At 37.3% G+C, this 16,601-nt stretch overlaps 1 protein-coding gene across 2 annotated transcripts in view; it reads right to left on the bottom strand.

Moving 5' to 3' along the window:
• Positions 1-1,880: 1,880 nt before the first annotated feature.
• Positions 1,881-16,601, bottom strand: part of kpna4 (karyopherin alpha 4 (importin alpha 3)) — a 30,648-nt gene continuing 15,927 nt past the window's right edge. The window contains exons 6-17 of one of the 2 annotated variants that reach the window (XM_041211313.1): positions 16,254-16,349; positions 16,036-16,121; positions 15,479-15,565; positions 13,233-13,402; positions 13,074-13,118; positions 11,568-11,699; positions 10,169-10,297; positions 9,282-9,386; positions 8,838-8,909; positions 8,464-8,626; positions 5,803-5,897; positions 1,881-3,937 (exon numbers count right to left, since the gene is read on the bottom strand). In XM_041211313.1, the coding sequence (XP_041067247.1) occupies positions 3,839-3,937; positions 5,803-5,897; positions 8,464-8,626; positions 8,838-8,909; positions 9,282-9,386; positions 10,169-10,297; positions 11,568-11,699; positions 13,074-13,118; positions 13,233-13,402; positions 15,479-15,565; positions 16,036-16,121; positions 16,254-16,349 (1,279 nt within the window). In that variant the 3' untranslated portion in view covers positions 1,881-3,838. The remainder of the gene's footprint in view (positions 3,938-5,802; positions 5,898-8,463; positions 8,627-8,837; positions 8,910-9,281; positions 9,387-10,168; positions 10,298-11,567; positions 11,700-13,073; positions 13,119-13,232; positions 13,403-15,478; positions 15,566-16,035; positions 16,122-16,253; positions 16,350-16,601) is intronic. The other variant, XM_041211323.1, reaches the window with a different exon arrangement.

Raw genomic sequence — 16,601 nt, 5'->3', positions numbered from 1 at the left:
ACAGGTGGGATTTAATATTGCCAAGTCTAACTATTTGGAAACTCCCAAAATTATTTTGCAAGGCACAGCACAGGGCTTATTGGAAGCAAGAGAGGCCTTCTACATGGAATCGAACGGCTTTTCGAATATGTAACATGCTAGTGGCCCTGGTTACTGTATTATTCCATTAGTGAATCCACCAAAAGCAAAAGTAAGGTAATTAACAGAGTGAGAGCCTTTGGCTCAGTGGTACCATCTTCACCCAAGTCAGAATCTGAATGAATCTGAGCCCCACTCCAGATTGCCCCATCAAGTGGAAACGAAATGAGGTTCTATAGATTGTGTGCCTGGACACAGTAATCACTGATACAGTGGTTGAATTCCTGCCTCAGCCAGATGGATGAGGTTTGACCTCTACTCCAGACAAAGCCAGTAAGCAGAGACTGGAAATGCTGGCCCTGAATACGAGGGGACATCCAGTGGGTCCATTTGCTCCCTACAAAAGGTTCAGCCCACCCCTTGTAAAGGCCAGGTGGGGCCCTTTAACCTTGACTGTACGCTTACAAAATACTCCAGGGATTAAAATCTTTCACCATTGCAACAGGAAACCAGTTCATCTAGTCTTCAAGGAAGTAACTCAAGAATCTCACGTGATATTTGATTTGAAATTTGGCATATTACGAATTCATGCATGCAATTTGAGCACTTGTATTTTTTTGTTGAGAAATACATCAAGGCTACTCAACTCAGATTAATAACAAGCTTTGGTTTAATAGATTAGTCCACCTCATGGAACTTATGTTGTAACACATTCTCAATCTGTTTGCTTTTATGGCCCCCACCCTCTCCCATGTTATAAAAATTCCACAGAACCCCTTGGAACACAAATATAAAAATTAGTTATACAATTAAACATATATGTGTGTTTTAACATAACTAGAAGACTGACTGTATAATCTGCTATGCAGCACGAAAGAGGTGCTATGAGTGAAGGAGTTTTTGTGTCCAGCCGACAAGAGTGAAGGAAGTCCTAAAAAGCCTTCCTTTAATGTGCTCTGTTGGAACACATGGTGTAACAGATTTTTATTATCCTCTTTACTGATACTAATTTTGTGCATTTCATGATACCACTGTTTAGAATCTGATTAATTTATGGTAACAGGCAGGTCAGGAAATAGTCTTGAGATAGCGCATGTGTATTGGGGCATTGAACAAGTTCATAAGTGTGAAAGTGTAATATGATGCTTGTGATACTAAAAGTTATATTTCTGAAACAAAATTACCTACATAGTCAAGGCTTTAATACACATGATTTAAAAGCAATATATTAATCTTGAAAGCAATATTTTAATCCCACCTCCTTTAATAAATGGAAATTAGATGCAGTTTTCTTTATTACTGTCAAATCAGACAAACATTAGGTGACCTAAACTTGACCCTAAACCCCAGCATTATAGTCTTGCACCACAGCAAGTGGATATATAAAAGATCTTCTTTGGTGACTGTTATTGCTGCTTATAATTCACTGGCTGCTGCTCCTTACTGAACAAATAAAGGAAATTGATACTGCTGGTGATAACCTGCCCCACCATCAGAATCTCAACAATTCTCCACTGCACACCCCCCACCCCACAATCTGACCTCACCTGTAATTGCTGTGCTGATTGGACAGGCGATGCAAAGCCAAAGTGCCAAATAAACCAAATAACCAGACTGGTCACATCTGACCCAGAACAGAATTAGACCGATTATTGGTTAGGAGGGTGGTGCACTGAGACAATAGATGAAATAAGAGTTTCTATTGGTTATTTTCGGTGGATCCCTTGAAACATTCTCGCAACCCCTTCCCTCAGTTGAGAATCCCTGATGTAACACATTAATACTACAATGGAACATCAGGCCACACAGAATAATTTCAAAGTTTATTTTTCTCTAAAACAGATTAGCCTGCACTCTAATGGACAACAGTGTAAGCAAGCCAATTTTCAGCCTGTTCCAATTTTTGTCTAGCTTTCAAAGTATGTGTATGACGACAAGGAATGCTTCAAGGGTAAACCAACGAATTTACAAAGGAAATCACAACTACATATTAATCCAGTCTACAATATTCCAAAATTTTAAACACAAAGTAGGAATTAGGTAATCATTTTCACATTTCCTTTTAGTGACTATTACCTTAGGTTTTAAATACAGCAACACTTGTTCATGCAACACTTGTGCTCTAAGGGAGAAGGCACAGTATTTCCTACAATGAGCCACCTTACCAAGAGGGTAAGCATTCTTTTTCTTCTACAAACAAAACTGATCAATAGGTCAAATTTAGTGTACTGGACCTCTGCATGGAAACAGCCACCTTCCAGGCTCTTTTCTTTTTGAAAACTTGCATGGTCTGCATGCAAGCCTCTTGAAACACACCAAACTCTTTTTAAAGTGGCTCAGATGGTTCATGGCTACTTGTATCTAATTTAAAAAATGTCCTTCCTAAAAGTATGAAACATGTCTAGGGTGTTTTCACATTCGATTAGTTCATCTATACATACTTCTATCAATCCCCCTTTAGCAGAAAGTATGCACCAAAATTAGTCACAACTGAAATAGTTTAATCAGGAAAAATAACAGGAAAATAGGAAACAAATGTTTATAAACAGCATTTATCCCATAAGGTACTGTGCTATATCCCACACAGGAACGAACTAAAAAAATAGCTAAAATAAATCAGAAGCAGCCATCAATTAATAGACGCATGTGATTTGATTATCTTAGCCAACTTAATTTATCCAAGTTATGACTAATAAAGTTGATGAGTTCCACAACACTGCTGATGTTTGAGGTTCCCTGGACTTAAATTATGGTAACTTTTCAAAGTTTATTAAGCAGCAGAGCATGTACATGTTTTATTTCTTCCTCTGCAGAATTTTTGCATGTGAGCAGCTTACTACCACTACATCTCTTAATTCATTATTGTATTCGTGATTTATATGGAAAGCAACTCACAGCACTTATTGATTTAACTGGTGCAATTGTTAAGTGAGGAACAATTCATAACTACAAATAAAGTACATTAGTATAAACATTAAAAAAATTAGAATGGCCAAGGTGGAAGTAAAACAAGCAAACAACATAGGCTGCAAGATTCAACCCAAATTGCTACAGATAAATTATACAATGCACTGCTGCTAAATCGGTTAAATTCTCCAGTGTATGTTAAATATTAATAAAAACAAACTCATTTTGGTGTTTTTCTGGATTTATTCATTAGCCACTTGAAGGCAATCAAGTTTGCATGCGTTCACATACAACATCACGCCCATACACTACTCTCTTCCACACACAACTCCATGACTAGGAGTTTATTTTCATGAGTGAATACAGAGCCCAAGATTTCAAGTAATGAACCTGGCTCCACAGCACTGAGTCCAGACATTCATACAGTGGGTCCATTCACACAGTGCTTCATAGCAAGGCCTTGACTCGGTCTTCTGACTTGTCGATGTCCCTTTCTTGGTTTATGAAGCTTGAAGTATCTTAACTGCTTCATTCTTCTAATTATTCTAGATAACTGAATTTGATCTTGGTTTAATTACTTCGTAGACATTGACCTTTCTTTGACTTTTAGCCCCTTTCTTTAAACAACCTAAATTGCATTCACTGTGAAATTTTATAACATTTTACCACTCTCACGCGCACTCGCACCCACTCGCCAGCTTGACTTCATTTGGGCTTTTCTCGGACACCAAACGCAATCTGCAAAACAGCTCTCCGATTTAATGCAGCAGTGGATCCCACATGAGCCAAGCATGATCGATCAAACCTTCCTTTAGTGCTGCATTATTTCACTTGCTCCAGGAATTATGCCTTTCTAGAATTGGAAGCCTTCTGCTGGAACATTGGTGGATGAGTTGAACCCAAATGTCCCACCCTGAATTGCTTCTGGAACCAGAGCAGGATCTTCGTCAATCTTAAAAGGAAAAAATAAATCAATCAGCCAAGGCAATAGCTAGCAGTAAAAACCTCTTACATTACTTCAATAGTTAAGATAGTGAAAGGAGACAAGAAAACCACAAAAATGCAAAGGCTTGAAAATGCAGAACACAGAACAGTAAATATTCTGAATGGCTATATCCAAGTATTCACTGGGAAACACTGCAGCAACATGAACTCACCAGAGTTAACCAAGGCAAAATTAATGATGGTTACAGGAAAGATGGTGAAAGGGCTTAAAACAAATACATTTCCAGAGAGTATCTATCCGAGAGAGCTGAGATACTTGCGGAAAGATTTGAGAAGTATTTGCATTCATTATGAGGGAACCACTAGAGATGTACCAATAGATTAGAAACAGTCTAATATGGAAGACATATTCAAAGAGTGACAAAACAGATTCAGGCAACCACAGACTCATTAGTCTTAATTCAGTTCCATGTAAAATAATAGAATTCATTAGCTGGAGTATAACTTGATTATAGAACCATAGAGAATGATTTAGTATAAAAAGAGGTTCCTATGCCAGCTCTCTGAAAGAACTATTCTATTAGTTTCATTCCCCTGCTCTTACCCTTTAACCCTATAATGTTAACCCTTTCAAATAGTTATCCAGTTCCATTTTTAAAATTACTATTGGATCTTTCCTAAAATATGGTGTCCAAAATTGCAAACAATACTCCAGCTGAGGCCTAGCCAGTGTTTTATAAAGGTTTAGCATAACGCCTTTGCTTTTGTACTCCATGCCTTTATTAATAAAACCAATGATCCCATGTGCTTTTGAAATAGGTGTCTCAACTTGTCATGCAACCTTCAAAGGTTATGTGCAACTGTGCCCCCAAATCTCTCTGCTTCTGTACCCTGTTTAAAATTGTACCATTTAATTTACATTGCCTGCCCTCTTATTTTTTTCCAAATTTATCACTTCATACTTATTTATATCAAATGAATTTGCCATACAACTGCCTATTTCACCAGGGAACGGGAATGGTGGGGTTAGCTTCAGGGGCGATCTTGAGCTTTGACAGTGCTAGGGGATATTTCCGAGCTCCAGCTAATCTAGGAGACCAAATTCTGAAGTTTTTCAGCATGGGAAAGGGGATATTTTGGACTAGCATTATTGTGGAAGGAGTACCTTGAATTTGGCAGATAAGGAAATCTGTGGCTCAACAGAAGTGTGGAATATGGGATTTGACTCACACTTGGACTGCTGGTGTCTGTCAGTGAGGAATAGGGCAGCGCACTGGGTTGTTAGCATTCTGGGAAAGAGGTGTGGGAACTTTCAGATGTCTATAAATATTGTGTTTTGCAATTGGCTCCTGCAGGTTTATCCGTGTCTCACACACACACATGCATCAGTACACTTACATTTTCTAATCAACAGTAAAACATGGATGATAACCAGGTGATAGCAATTTTGCTGACTTTTTAAAAAAAAATTCAATTTAGGGTGAGTAAAAAAGGATTATCAATAAAGCTATTTGATCTATTTGACTGCTGCATTAACAGACTGACAGCAAACTGTTGATATGTTGAGATAGTAAACACATTTAGAATGGAAAGCCCTATGTATGTAAACATGTATAACGACAAAACTCAACATTATAAATGCTGGCAAAGAACATGACAAAATCTTCAGTGAGATCCTCAGCAAGGAAAATCTGTGCACAAGCTACACAGTGTATATTTTGTATACTGATGTTTTAAAAAAAATTTCACAGGTTGTGGGGATCACTGGCTTGGTCAGCATTTATTGCCCATCCCTAATTGCCCTTGAGAGGTGATGGTGCACTGCTGCAGTCTATGTAGCGTAAGTACACCCAAAATGCTCCTTAAACTTACATCATCTGTTGAGAAATACTGGTCAATGATCTCATATGCCAATTTATAGATGTCCTCGTTTTCATGATGTTGTAACTGTTCAATCTTTTCCAAACCTGAAGAGAATTTGGAGAATATTAGCTGCACTTTTTCTTTAAAATTCCAACACCCTGTAATTCTGAAACATTTTCACTAGATACGAAACATTTTACAAGGTCAAGTCTGCATTCAGCTCTCCCAGTGGAGAGCAGCACTTAGATGACTAGGAAATTACAGGCATGCAGCCTGCAAAAGACAAACACAGACTGCACACAAATGTCCAAAGGTTTCTTGCCAATACTACCTTCTGTAGAATCATCCCTTATGATCTTTTGCAATGCAACAATTTTGGCCATAAAAGAATTAAATATCACAAATAATTGAGGAAAAACAAAGCATCATGTTTCTCCTTGCTATACCAAATGGGTTCTATAAGATGATAGTAATTGCCAGCCATGGTTCATTTGTAGCACTCTCACTAGAACTTCCTACAGCAGTTCACTGGCTGGATAGCATACACTCATTAGTAAGCCAATGACATCTGCACTGGTTCAACCATATTCATTAGATGGATGATGGACGTATACCCAAAGACCTTCTGTATGGTGAACTGGCCACTGGATCATGACCTGCTGGACATCTATACTTTTGCTGCAAGGATACCTGAAAGTGAGATATGAAAATGATGGGCATCGGCACAAGACAACTGGGAGATAGTCACTGATGGCCATGATCTCTGGAAGATGATTGTTTGGAGGGGCATTGGAAGAGGCGAGGAGAAACGGATGGCTCAGCTGACCGAGAAGAGGGCCCAGGGTAAGATGCCAACAAATCCCACACCTTCTCAGCCCAATGTCTTCATCTTCAGCAAATGCGGAAGAGACTGCCATGCCATGGTTGGGCCACTGGGTCACACCAAGTAACATTTAACAGAGTTGACCATCAAAGCGCAAGCCTTGGGTTCAAGCCCACTACAGAGGCACAAGGACATATTTTAGATTAGTCTTCCAATGTTACACATGCCTTTTGGGTGAGACTTCAAGCCAAGGCCTTGTTTGCCCTCCCAAGTTGGCATAAAAATCCCACGGCACTTTCTAAAGAGAAGAACCTGATGACCTAGCTAACATATATCCTCAAATAACACCTGATCAAATATCTTTGCTGTTTGTGCGAGCTAACTTGGCAGCAGCCCCTTCAAAGGATATTAACTTTGCTGAAATGCACTTGGAGATACCCTTAGGTTTCGAAAGACATTGTTTTTTTTTAAAATTGTCAGATCTCTAGAACCTGTGATTCATTACTTCATGTGTCACAGAATTCATTACTTTACTATAACCAAGTACTTTTGTTCACTTCTGTTACTTCATAAGTCTCTGATCTGAAGCAAACACTGAACATCAAATTCCCAGCACTTAGTCCAATACCAAGGAGGACCTTAAACCAAAATAAAATTTACACAACTTTCATGTACGACAAAGACTAACATTCAAAATCTTCTTCCTCTACTATTCTCAGTTTCATGCTGACCAGTGTCCACAGTTACACCTTTTGTCCTTGACCAGCAAATTGTTATCCATTGATCGCCCGCTCTGAGGTGATATTTAAATGGAAACTCTCCTCCGAAAATTTGGTCCTGGCTCCAAATTCTCCTCCCCCTGCATCCATTCCATTGCAGACTTTATGTCAGCAATATTAACCAAGGCTGACTTTGCGGATCAGAGAGGAAGTTATAACTTAAATGTCACAGAACTAGAGCTGCAGGGCAACGGCTAACGAATAGTAGCAGCACCATGCCATGCATTAAGTCCAAGTTCAACAAAACTGTTTTGTTGGAAAGACACATTGCAGGAGGGAACTCCCTAAAGAGGATATAGCCAGTTATTTTGCTTTGGCTTCCCCCACAACCAACTTCGCCTTAATCCCAAACTGGGGTAAACATTTCTCATTTTATACCCTAGAATACACAGTATCGATTATTCCCAGGCCGGCTGATCTGACTGCCCACCATCACAGTGATGAATACCAGCCTTTAATCACCATTTAACACAGGCATCTTTTTGGATATCTGACTAATCCAAACCAAAGTTCGATGCTTCATAATCATTTGATTAAAGTCTCGCCGTTTACAGACAGATCTCAAGAATAGATTATTGATTAGCAAGGATAAATCTCCCTTTTTTTGTCAGAAGACTGAATGGGGAGGTATCCAACATATTACTGACATATAAACTTTAATAAGGCATACTGAATAAATGTGACACCATTGCAGGAGCAGAATGTCTTTAATGAAACTATCCATCCACCTTCAAATTAATATTGAGATGCGCACAGAGAGACACACACACACATACACACAGTGTGAAGATTTTGTACAGCATTATTAATTTCAGAGGCAAGTCAATTGGCCTTCGTTGCCAATTTGCTGGGAGGCATTCTTGATCAACTCTGGAAATCATCTACTCCCTATTCCCAGTTTCCCTTCACACCTTAGCCACAGGGCTTGGGTACTGTGGAAAGCTCTACATAGGAGAATACCAGTATGAAGTATCAAATCAAGACTGCAATACAAACTTAAAGTCTAGTTGAGAGTCAAAATCTCCACAAGTACTTTCATACAGAGGATTAAAATTATTTCATTCTTACCACCACATTCTTCAATCAGACTAGCTATTGTTTCTGCCTCATCATCTGCCATCTTGAGGATGTTACTTAATCCGTCCAATACCACTTGCACTACCTGTGAGTCTTTCACTGTAAGCAGGTTACAGAATGGAGGAACTACTTTTTGTTGGATCAGGTATGCAACCTAATGAAAAATACTTGTCAGTTCCACATATTTCTGTCTTTTACAAAACAGTAATGACAAAACATTTGTACAAAACAATTTACATAAATTCCAAGTGAAATTTCCAACTGAAACTTTACTCTAACATTGCAAAACTAGAGTTTAAATTAACTTAGCATGACTTCCTGATTATGCCAGCTGTTTTATTTAAAATTTATGCAGTTTTACCCACCTGTTCTTTCCTGCCACTAATAGTTAGATTACTTATTGCCCAAGCAGCTTCTTTCTGAGTACCAAAATCACCCTAAGGAAAAAAAAGTAAAGAAAGCTGGGATTGAATCCATACAAAATAATGAAACAGAACTGATTTACTATTTGAAATTTTGAGGAGTTATTTTATAATTGTTTGGACCAAGGATTATTGTTCTTTTCCAATTTAAATGTACATTGAATCTACAAATGACATTTGTAATAACACTGCTCTCCTCATGACAATTCTTTTTGCACATCTGTTGCAATTTCTTACTTTGAACAGGTTTTAAAATATGGAAATGATTCTAATATTCCCCTTGTCTACGAAATTAACAGATTTAAGTACATAATTCAATTCAAAAGAAAACTTAATAAAGCACTTTGCAAAGTCTATATAAAAGCAAAAATCTATCAAGTCTATCACCTTATCTAAGAGGTGTATAATCATAGGAACAAGGTTTGCATCAATCACCGCTTGTACTTGCTGCTGGTTTCCAGCTGTGATATTGGATAGGAACCATACTGCCTCCTGCATAATTAGAAAACAGAAGGTCAAGTAAAAGTACAAATTACTAACAAATAACATTTGCCTGCAGACTTCATTTTTTGAGGCATTTAAATTATGCACATTAAGTGATTCACTATTGAAAGTATCTTTGTACAGAGTATGTATGAGCTGCAGAAAGTAACTTCCCTAAAACAGTATACAATGCATATGTTCAAGAATCTACTCAAGAGTAAATTGAACTCTACTATTTTTAGATACTAACTCTTGTTGGATCAGCTCACAGGGTCACAACAATGCCACCCTGTCAGAGAATTCTGGCACACCCAAGCTGGCAAATGGACTGTTTGAGGCTCTAATCATTAGCAAAATCACACTGTAAAGCCCCTCAGATGAAATATGATTTCCTTCAGATGCACTTCAGTATCAGCACCAATGTTTACAAATGAAATCAGATCCATATTGCCAGCCAACTACATACACACACACACACAAAAGAGCTAATATTTCTTGAACTCTTGTATCTTGAAACTCCTGCATCTTGGATTATCTGACTAACATTTCTAACTAAAATTTAAAAAATAATTATTTTTAAATAGTTGCATCTTACCATTAATAAATAACTACATTAAAGTATACTCCAGCCCGAACAGACACACAAAGCCAATAATCTCCATTTCATCATTTCCAACAGAATTGTAGTAAATGTTATCACTCGATCATTAGGAACATGGGAACTGTAAACTGTGCAGAATTCATAGAAGGAATTCATTCACCAGGCAGAAAATAATTCTGAAGTTTCTTACCTTATTGATTTTCTCTTTAGGATGAGCCAGCAATCCTGGGAAATGAGAAAGAGCTTCGCAGTTCAGGACTACTTGTGTTTGCTCATCAGTGCCAGTTACAATATTTCCCACGGCTCGTAAAGCTGCAGTCTGGGCAAATGTCAGTATTTTGTTAAAAATATACATAATTTATCCTGCTTTATGATTTCACAAAATGCACAAATTTAAGCTTGTACAATCTTATCTTGCTGCTACCGAGCAGCCAAAAACTAGTTTATGTATTTACTAAAAAGAGCATCCGCTGAAGCTAATTTTTAAAATTAATTCCAACACAATCCTCACTTTGCAACATTGCTTAATAGCACCTTCAATCTAAAATCACATGTATCTAGCTAATTTCATTCTCCAAGAAACTGCACCAGTATCAAAGTGACTCAGATTAGCAGTATGCATCTTGACTTTGTCAGACTGATGACAATTTTATCTTGCAAGACTCAGCCCAAATATGGAGTTTGTTTAGCTTGTAATTGGAAAAATATGCTCGGCAGTGTATTACAAATGTGATGTTTTAAGATTGTTATGTTTCAGGACACACGCTTTAATTTAGGGTAAAAGGGTGGAATAAAGGCGGGGGGGGGGGGGCATGTGACCTGTTCTGAACTCTGCTGACAGCAAGCCCAGGTTACTTGGGTGGTAAAGATTAAAGGGAGGGCCCAGGTTGTTTTACTGGGAGGAAGGTGCAAGGTGTTCATGCCTGTATTAGGAGTATCTAGCTGGAAAAGAAAAAGGGAAGCAAGCTCTCGGGAAGTACGAGTCATTTTGGACTGGTTCTAGTAGAAATGTGTCTACTTAGGGGAGAGTAAAGTATTACAGTGGAGGGAAATTTCTGGTCACATTAAAGCATTAACAAGGGAACTTTTCTGTAGCTTAGAGTACAAGTTACCTACGAAAGTGTTTATAGTCAATGTTGTTTTTAGTTTGATTGTTACAGTAAAAGTCTTAAAAGTTGAAAGCTTATCGTGCAATTCCTTTAAGTTGGCCACTGGGAATTTAAATTTCTGTTTTAAAGTTCAGTTTCCACAGTGATGATAACAAGTGTATCAGTCTTGCTGAAGTTACACTCAAATTTCACCAAAAACATATTAGCATAAACCCCATCACAAAATCTCTAATGAGTCAATTCAACCAGTGTAATCAATTCATGACTGTAATGTGGCATTTTTCATCAAAGTTGAGTGAGACTGCCACAAATAAGCTATTCAACTGACTGATTTAATACTCAATCTTACTTTTTAATTGGTTTCACCTAACTACTTTGATTTGATCCAGTACAGAAGACTAATTGATAAATAACATTGCAAAAACTTAATAGAAAATATCTTTACAAATAAGATTTAATTCTCAATGACTGAATCCTTACCTGAACTTTGACCTCCTGATGGCTGAGAAGGGGCACCAAGTGAGGGACAATCCCTGAATCTATAACCATCTGAATCTGCTCATTTCCAGCATCTGTTAGGTAGGACAAGGCCCAAACAGTGTCGACTAAAATCTGAAGTTGACAAAAACAAACATTTAATATGAGTTAACATGGAATTCAAAATTAAGAAACCCTTTGTGATAAATGTGATTCCATAGGGAACAGAAAATCATCTGAATCACATGAGGCTAGTAAATTATTCCAGAGGCACAAGTGCTTTACTCCCTACGAATCAGATAGCAAATGCATCGCCAATTTACTAAGAGGGGAAATGTAAAATATGCTATCTGGGGGATGGGGGTAGGGAGAGAGCGTGGGGGAGTGGGGGAAGAGGAAAAAGTGCCTTGAACAACTCCATTCTATTTCTTAAACATCACCTCCCTATCTAAAATCCATGTTAATTGTAAGCACTTCCTCTTCACCCAGATTATTTTGTAATGTTAATTTTAATAAAAGATTTAAAAAGTTTTAACCAACTGCCTCGTATTTCCCTGAATTCTGACTCCTTTTGTATTCCACTCTCTTTACAATCGTTTCTTGTACTCTGATTTATTGTGCGAAATGCCACAGGTGGTCCACTGGTTTTACATAAATTTACGTGCTTGATGGTCATTAAATTCTTTGAAGTGTTTTGAGCATGTACAGTATACAAATAGATGCACACCAAATACAGCTAGTTAACATACTTAACGGGGAGGCTGCAGAACACACTATTACCAACATTTAATTATATTTCTGTCCATTTATTTTACTATTCAAAAGGCATGAAGCTTTTACAAATATTGTAATTCACATGCAAAATTGCTTAAAAGCAGAAGTATCTGGTCTGAATTGAACCACCACCCAATAAAGATAATTTCCTTCTGATTGTCTCTCACTTGGATTGCCCCCAATTGACACTGGCTTCCAACAAGGACAAGCCATACGGAGAATTACTGCTGCTTATCAGTTACAATTTATCCTTTCATCTGTAAAATAATATAAATCTATTAAATGTGTTAATCCAATGGCAATAAGAAATATTTGAGCACTGTGCAAAGCTCTGAAATTTTGACCTCTAAGTAAAAATTTGGTTTTATTTTGTATTATATAAAGAAACTAAGGAGATTTAGAGAGGTGACTGAAAGCACACAAAAGCATGTTATCAGGAAACTATGAAGTTTTGGTGGGGGGGGGGGGGGCAAAAGTAAAAACTTGCAAGGATTTAAGAAGAAAGTGCCAATGTGGTATAAAGACAGCTGAAGACTGCCACACAAGGCAGATGAAGGTGGGGCCACAAAGGAAGATATATTGGAAGAGTGGGAACAACATGCTATCACGGGGGACTGAAGGAGATGTAAAGAGAATGCACTTTCAGTCTTTCAAAAAAATTGCAATTAACTTGTGCAAACTATGTCCCACTACTAAGGGGAAAGTTTCTGCATGTGCTAAATTCATGTTACTTACATTAACATCTGTGTGGTGGATGAGCACGCATAAGGCTGGAAGAATCTAGAGAAAAGATTTTTGTTCAGATTATGATTGTCAATTTTAGCTTTCAAATGATTCAGCTGAAACTTGTTCTTTTAAATTGTGAAACAAATTGATAAATCTCAAATTACTTACCTCCTGAATTGTTTCCATTGGTGGGGGAGGGTCTTTGTGACGGCAGAGATTAACCATCACCCATGTGACATTTCGAAGAAAGGTAATAGGAATTGATGGACTAATGAAAGAAAGTAGGGGCTTCACAACTCCCAGACTAATTACATAATCTCTGCATTGAGGGCCATCCCCTATTTATAACAATTGAGGGAAAAAATTATCAGTTTCATCACGCAAAGCACAATATGCAAAATGTCAAACTGCATGAAAAAGTGACAGTCTATCTGATACAAACCTAAAAGACAGACTGCACCTTTTAGACCTACTGGACATCTTAAATTACTTCACATCAAATCAAGTACTTTTGGATGTGTAGTCAGTTGTTTTTGTTAGCAAACATAGCAGTCAATTTTCACACAGTAAATTCTCACAAATGATGAAATAAATAATCAGTTACTCTGTTTGAGGGATGAATGTTAGCCAGCTCAAGTGGAGAATTCCCTGCTTTTTCTCAAAATGCAGCAGTGGTCTTTTACAACTACCTTAACAGGTGGACAGGGTCTTAGTATATGAAAAAATGAGTTATTTCTATGGGCAACAGCTGCTAACCAGCATAAAATAGCAGCCTAATTATATAAAAATATTTTTTGATTCAAGGTCTCACATAAGGCGAAGTACTCTAAAGAAGCGTCCAATTTGAGATATATAGTAGTTATAGATTAACATTTAGTCCATTTTTTCATCTGATTAAACATTTTACAGCCAACATCTGCTAAATTATGTTAATGTGAAGTTGATAACAGCAATAATTATAAAGAAGGCAAGCAAATAACTTACTGCTTTGCAATCATTTCTGTTAAGTAGGCCCTTTGCTTTCTGTTAAAAATTGAAAATTTTTCTATACAATGTTAAAATATTGCAGTATCTCTTTTGGTCTAACCTATTGTATACACTTAGTATGATCTGGACACTTGCTGCACATTGTAACACCTTCGCTAGCAAAATAAAATGAAAATAGTAAACTGAATCCAAAAGAATATAAAAACACAAAAGTTCCATATATTGTTCAGAACATTCTGGATGTGTTTCAAGTTAATAAAACATCTTAAAAAGTTGAAATATCTATAAAATAGTCAACAAATTGAATTTGCAATCTCCTATACCATAAAATCAATATCAAGACACTTCATAGAAATGGATGCCAAGCCGAGTGAGAGAGATTAAATGTGGAAGAAGGTTTTTAAAGAAACAACCCAAGAAGAGAGATGGCCTAAGGAGAGTTTCGTAAAGCAGGACTAATGCAGGTGAAAGGTTCTTATGGTGGGACAATGATAGGACAGGATATAAATAAAAGCCAGAATCAGAGGAATAGAGGATTTGGGATGTTTTATAGGGCTATAGGAGCTGACTGAGTTAAGGTGGGAAAAGGTTGTGAATGGGCTTTTAAGTTTAAATACAATGGGAGATGGGAAACCAGTGAGGAAGGGGATAATAGATGAATGAGAAAGGGCAGAGGCACAAATGAAAGTTTTGGACCATAAATGACTAGGTATAATTCATGGGGGCAGGAGGCCAACAAGACAGGCATTGGAAAAGTTGAGACTAGAAAATGACAAAGGCTGTTACAAGGGTTTCAGTGATCGAGCAGTGAAGTGGGGCAGCAATATTGCAAGCAATCTTTGTAATGGATAGATTGAATGGTTTAAAGCTTAGCAACTAACAATCTATCAGAGTGTGAACAATTTGGTTCAGTTTGAGAAAACAAGACAGGGAAGGGAAGGGAAATATAATTAGTAGTAAGCAAGTGACAGGGGAAAAAGTTGATGGCTTCAGACTATCCAATGGTGAGCTATAACTAACTCAGGATTTAATGTCAAACCAACAATCTTACAATATGCAGGCAATTGAACAATCAAGGGAACTGCTAGAGATAAAGTTGGTATTCAGTGCATGTGTGGATGCTCACCTAAATTCAAGTTTCAATCTCAAACATTGCATAACTCCTCTATGTGATGCAGCCCCTTAACACACCCAGATCTTGGATATCCCACATAATACAAAGGGTTAGATTTTTACCCTGCCATCAGGCCATAAAGCTGGTGTTGTAGATTCCCCACAATTGAAACTGCCCAATTTCCACTTGCAGCTGATCTACACCACCAGTTTTACACTCAAGTTGGCAAACTGAAATCTACCCCAATAACTGCAAAAGAAAAATCCTAAGCTTTTAATTGTCAGAATAAACAATACCAAATGATAAAACATACCTATGATGTTGCCTAAAGCCCAAACCGCTTGTTCACACACATTCTGATGTGGAGAGTGCAGCAGTCTTAAAAAAAGGGGAACAGCATCTAACAGGAAGAACAATGAAAAATTTATATTTGTATATAAAAGGGAGGACAATTTGTAAGGCACAATGGGGTTTCCTTTTCGTTTGTTTTGTTATTATAACTTTTGAAATTTTAGAATCAGCAGCAATAAAGAAAATGTCTAATTAAAATGCAAAGATGATGCTTACAACACTAGCTTTAAAAATAAACTATGAAGTATCCACAACAGATAGATGCTTACTTAATCCTCTATTCTGCAAAATCATTTAAAGCATTAATCAAAACATACCAAACATAAATCTTCTGCTGACCTAGTGATTTTATCAGTAAAATGCCACAACTTTAATTAAACTAAAATTCAAATTATAGTTTTCAAATTGAACGGTGAGCATTAGAGAATTATTAATTCAAGTGCTTTGCAATTATATTTAAAGGGCTACTCCTATAACTGAGAGTAAAATCTCAGTATCTAAGAAAAAGGCGACACTCACTTGATTTAACCACAGCCTGTGTTTGTTCCGAAGTGCCAGAGGCGATGTTTGTTAAAGCCCATGCTGCTTCAAATTGTAATGAAGGACTATAAACAAAATACATCAAATTATGAAGCCCACAGGTCATCTTGCAATGCACTGTGAAATGCAGTTTTCAAAACCATTTGAGACCAAGAAAGTTTATTTTAAATATAAATACGTCAATGCTCGCTACTTACTTGTCATCTCGTTCTAGACAATGCACAAGAATTGGTAAAATGCCAGAGTTTATTAAATCATCTATTGGTGGATTGCGATCACTTGACAACAACTTCCTGTTGAAAGAAATAAACAAGGCAACTTGAAAGCTGAGAACGTTTTTACTTCACAAGTTGCAATCATGCAGCTCCTTTAATGTAGGAAAACATCCCACAATGCTTCACAGAAATGTTAAACAGAATGTAGCCAAATGGAGATATTAGGTAGGTGACCAAAAGCTTGGTTGAAGAGGTAGGCTTAAAAACACATCTTAAAATAGGAAAGAGAGGTAGAGGTTTAGAGAAACTCGGAGGAAATTCCAGAGACTG

Source organism: Carcharodon carcharias, chromosome 2 (assembly GCF_017639515.1).
Source record: "Carcharodon carcharias isolate sCarCar2 chromosome 2, sCarCar2.pri, whole genome shotgun sequence".
In the NCBI taxonomy this organism is placed as follows: Eukaryota; Metazoa; Chordata; class Chondrichthyes; order Lamniformes; family Lamnidae; genus Carcharodon; species Carcharodon carcharias.
The sequence above is the reverse complement of the archived record's forward strand: the minus strand, read 5'-3'. Positions and strand labels throughout refer to the sequence as shown.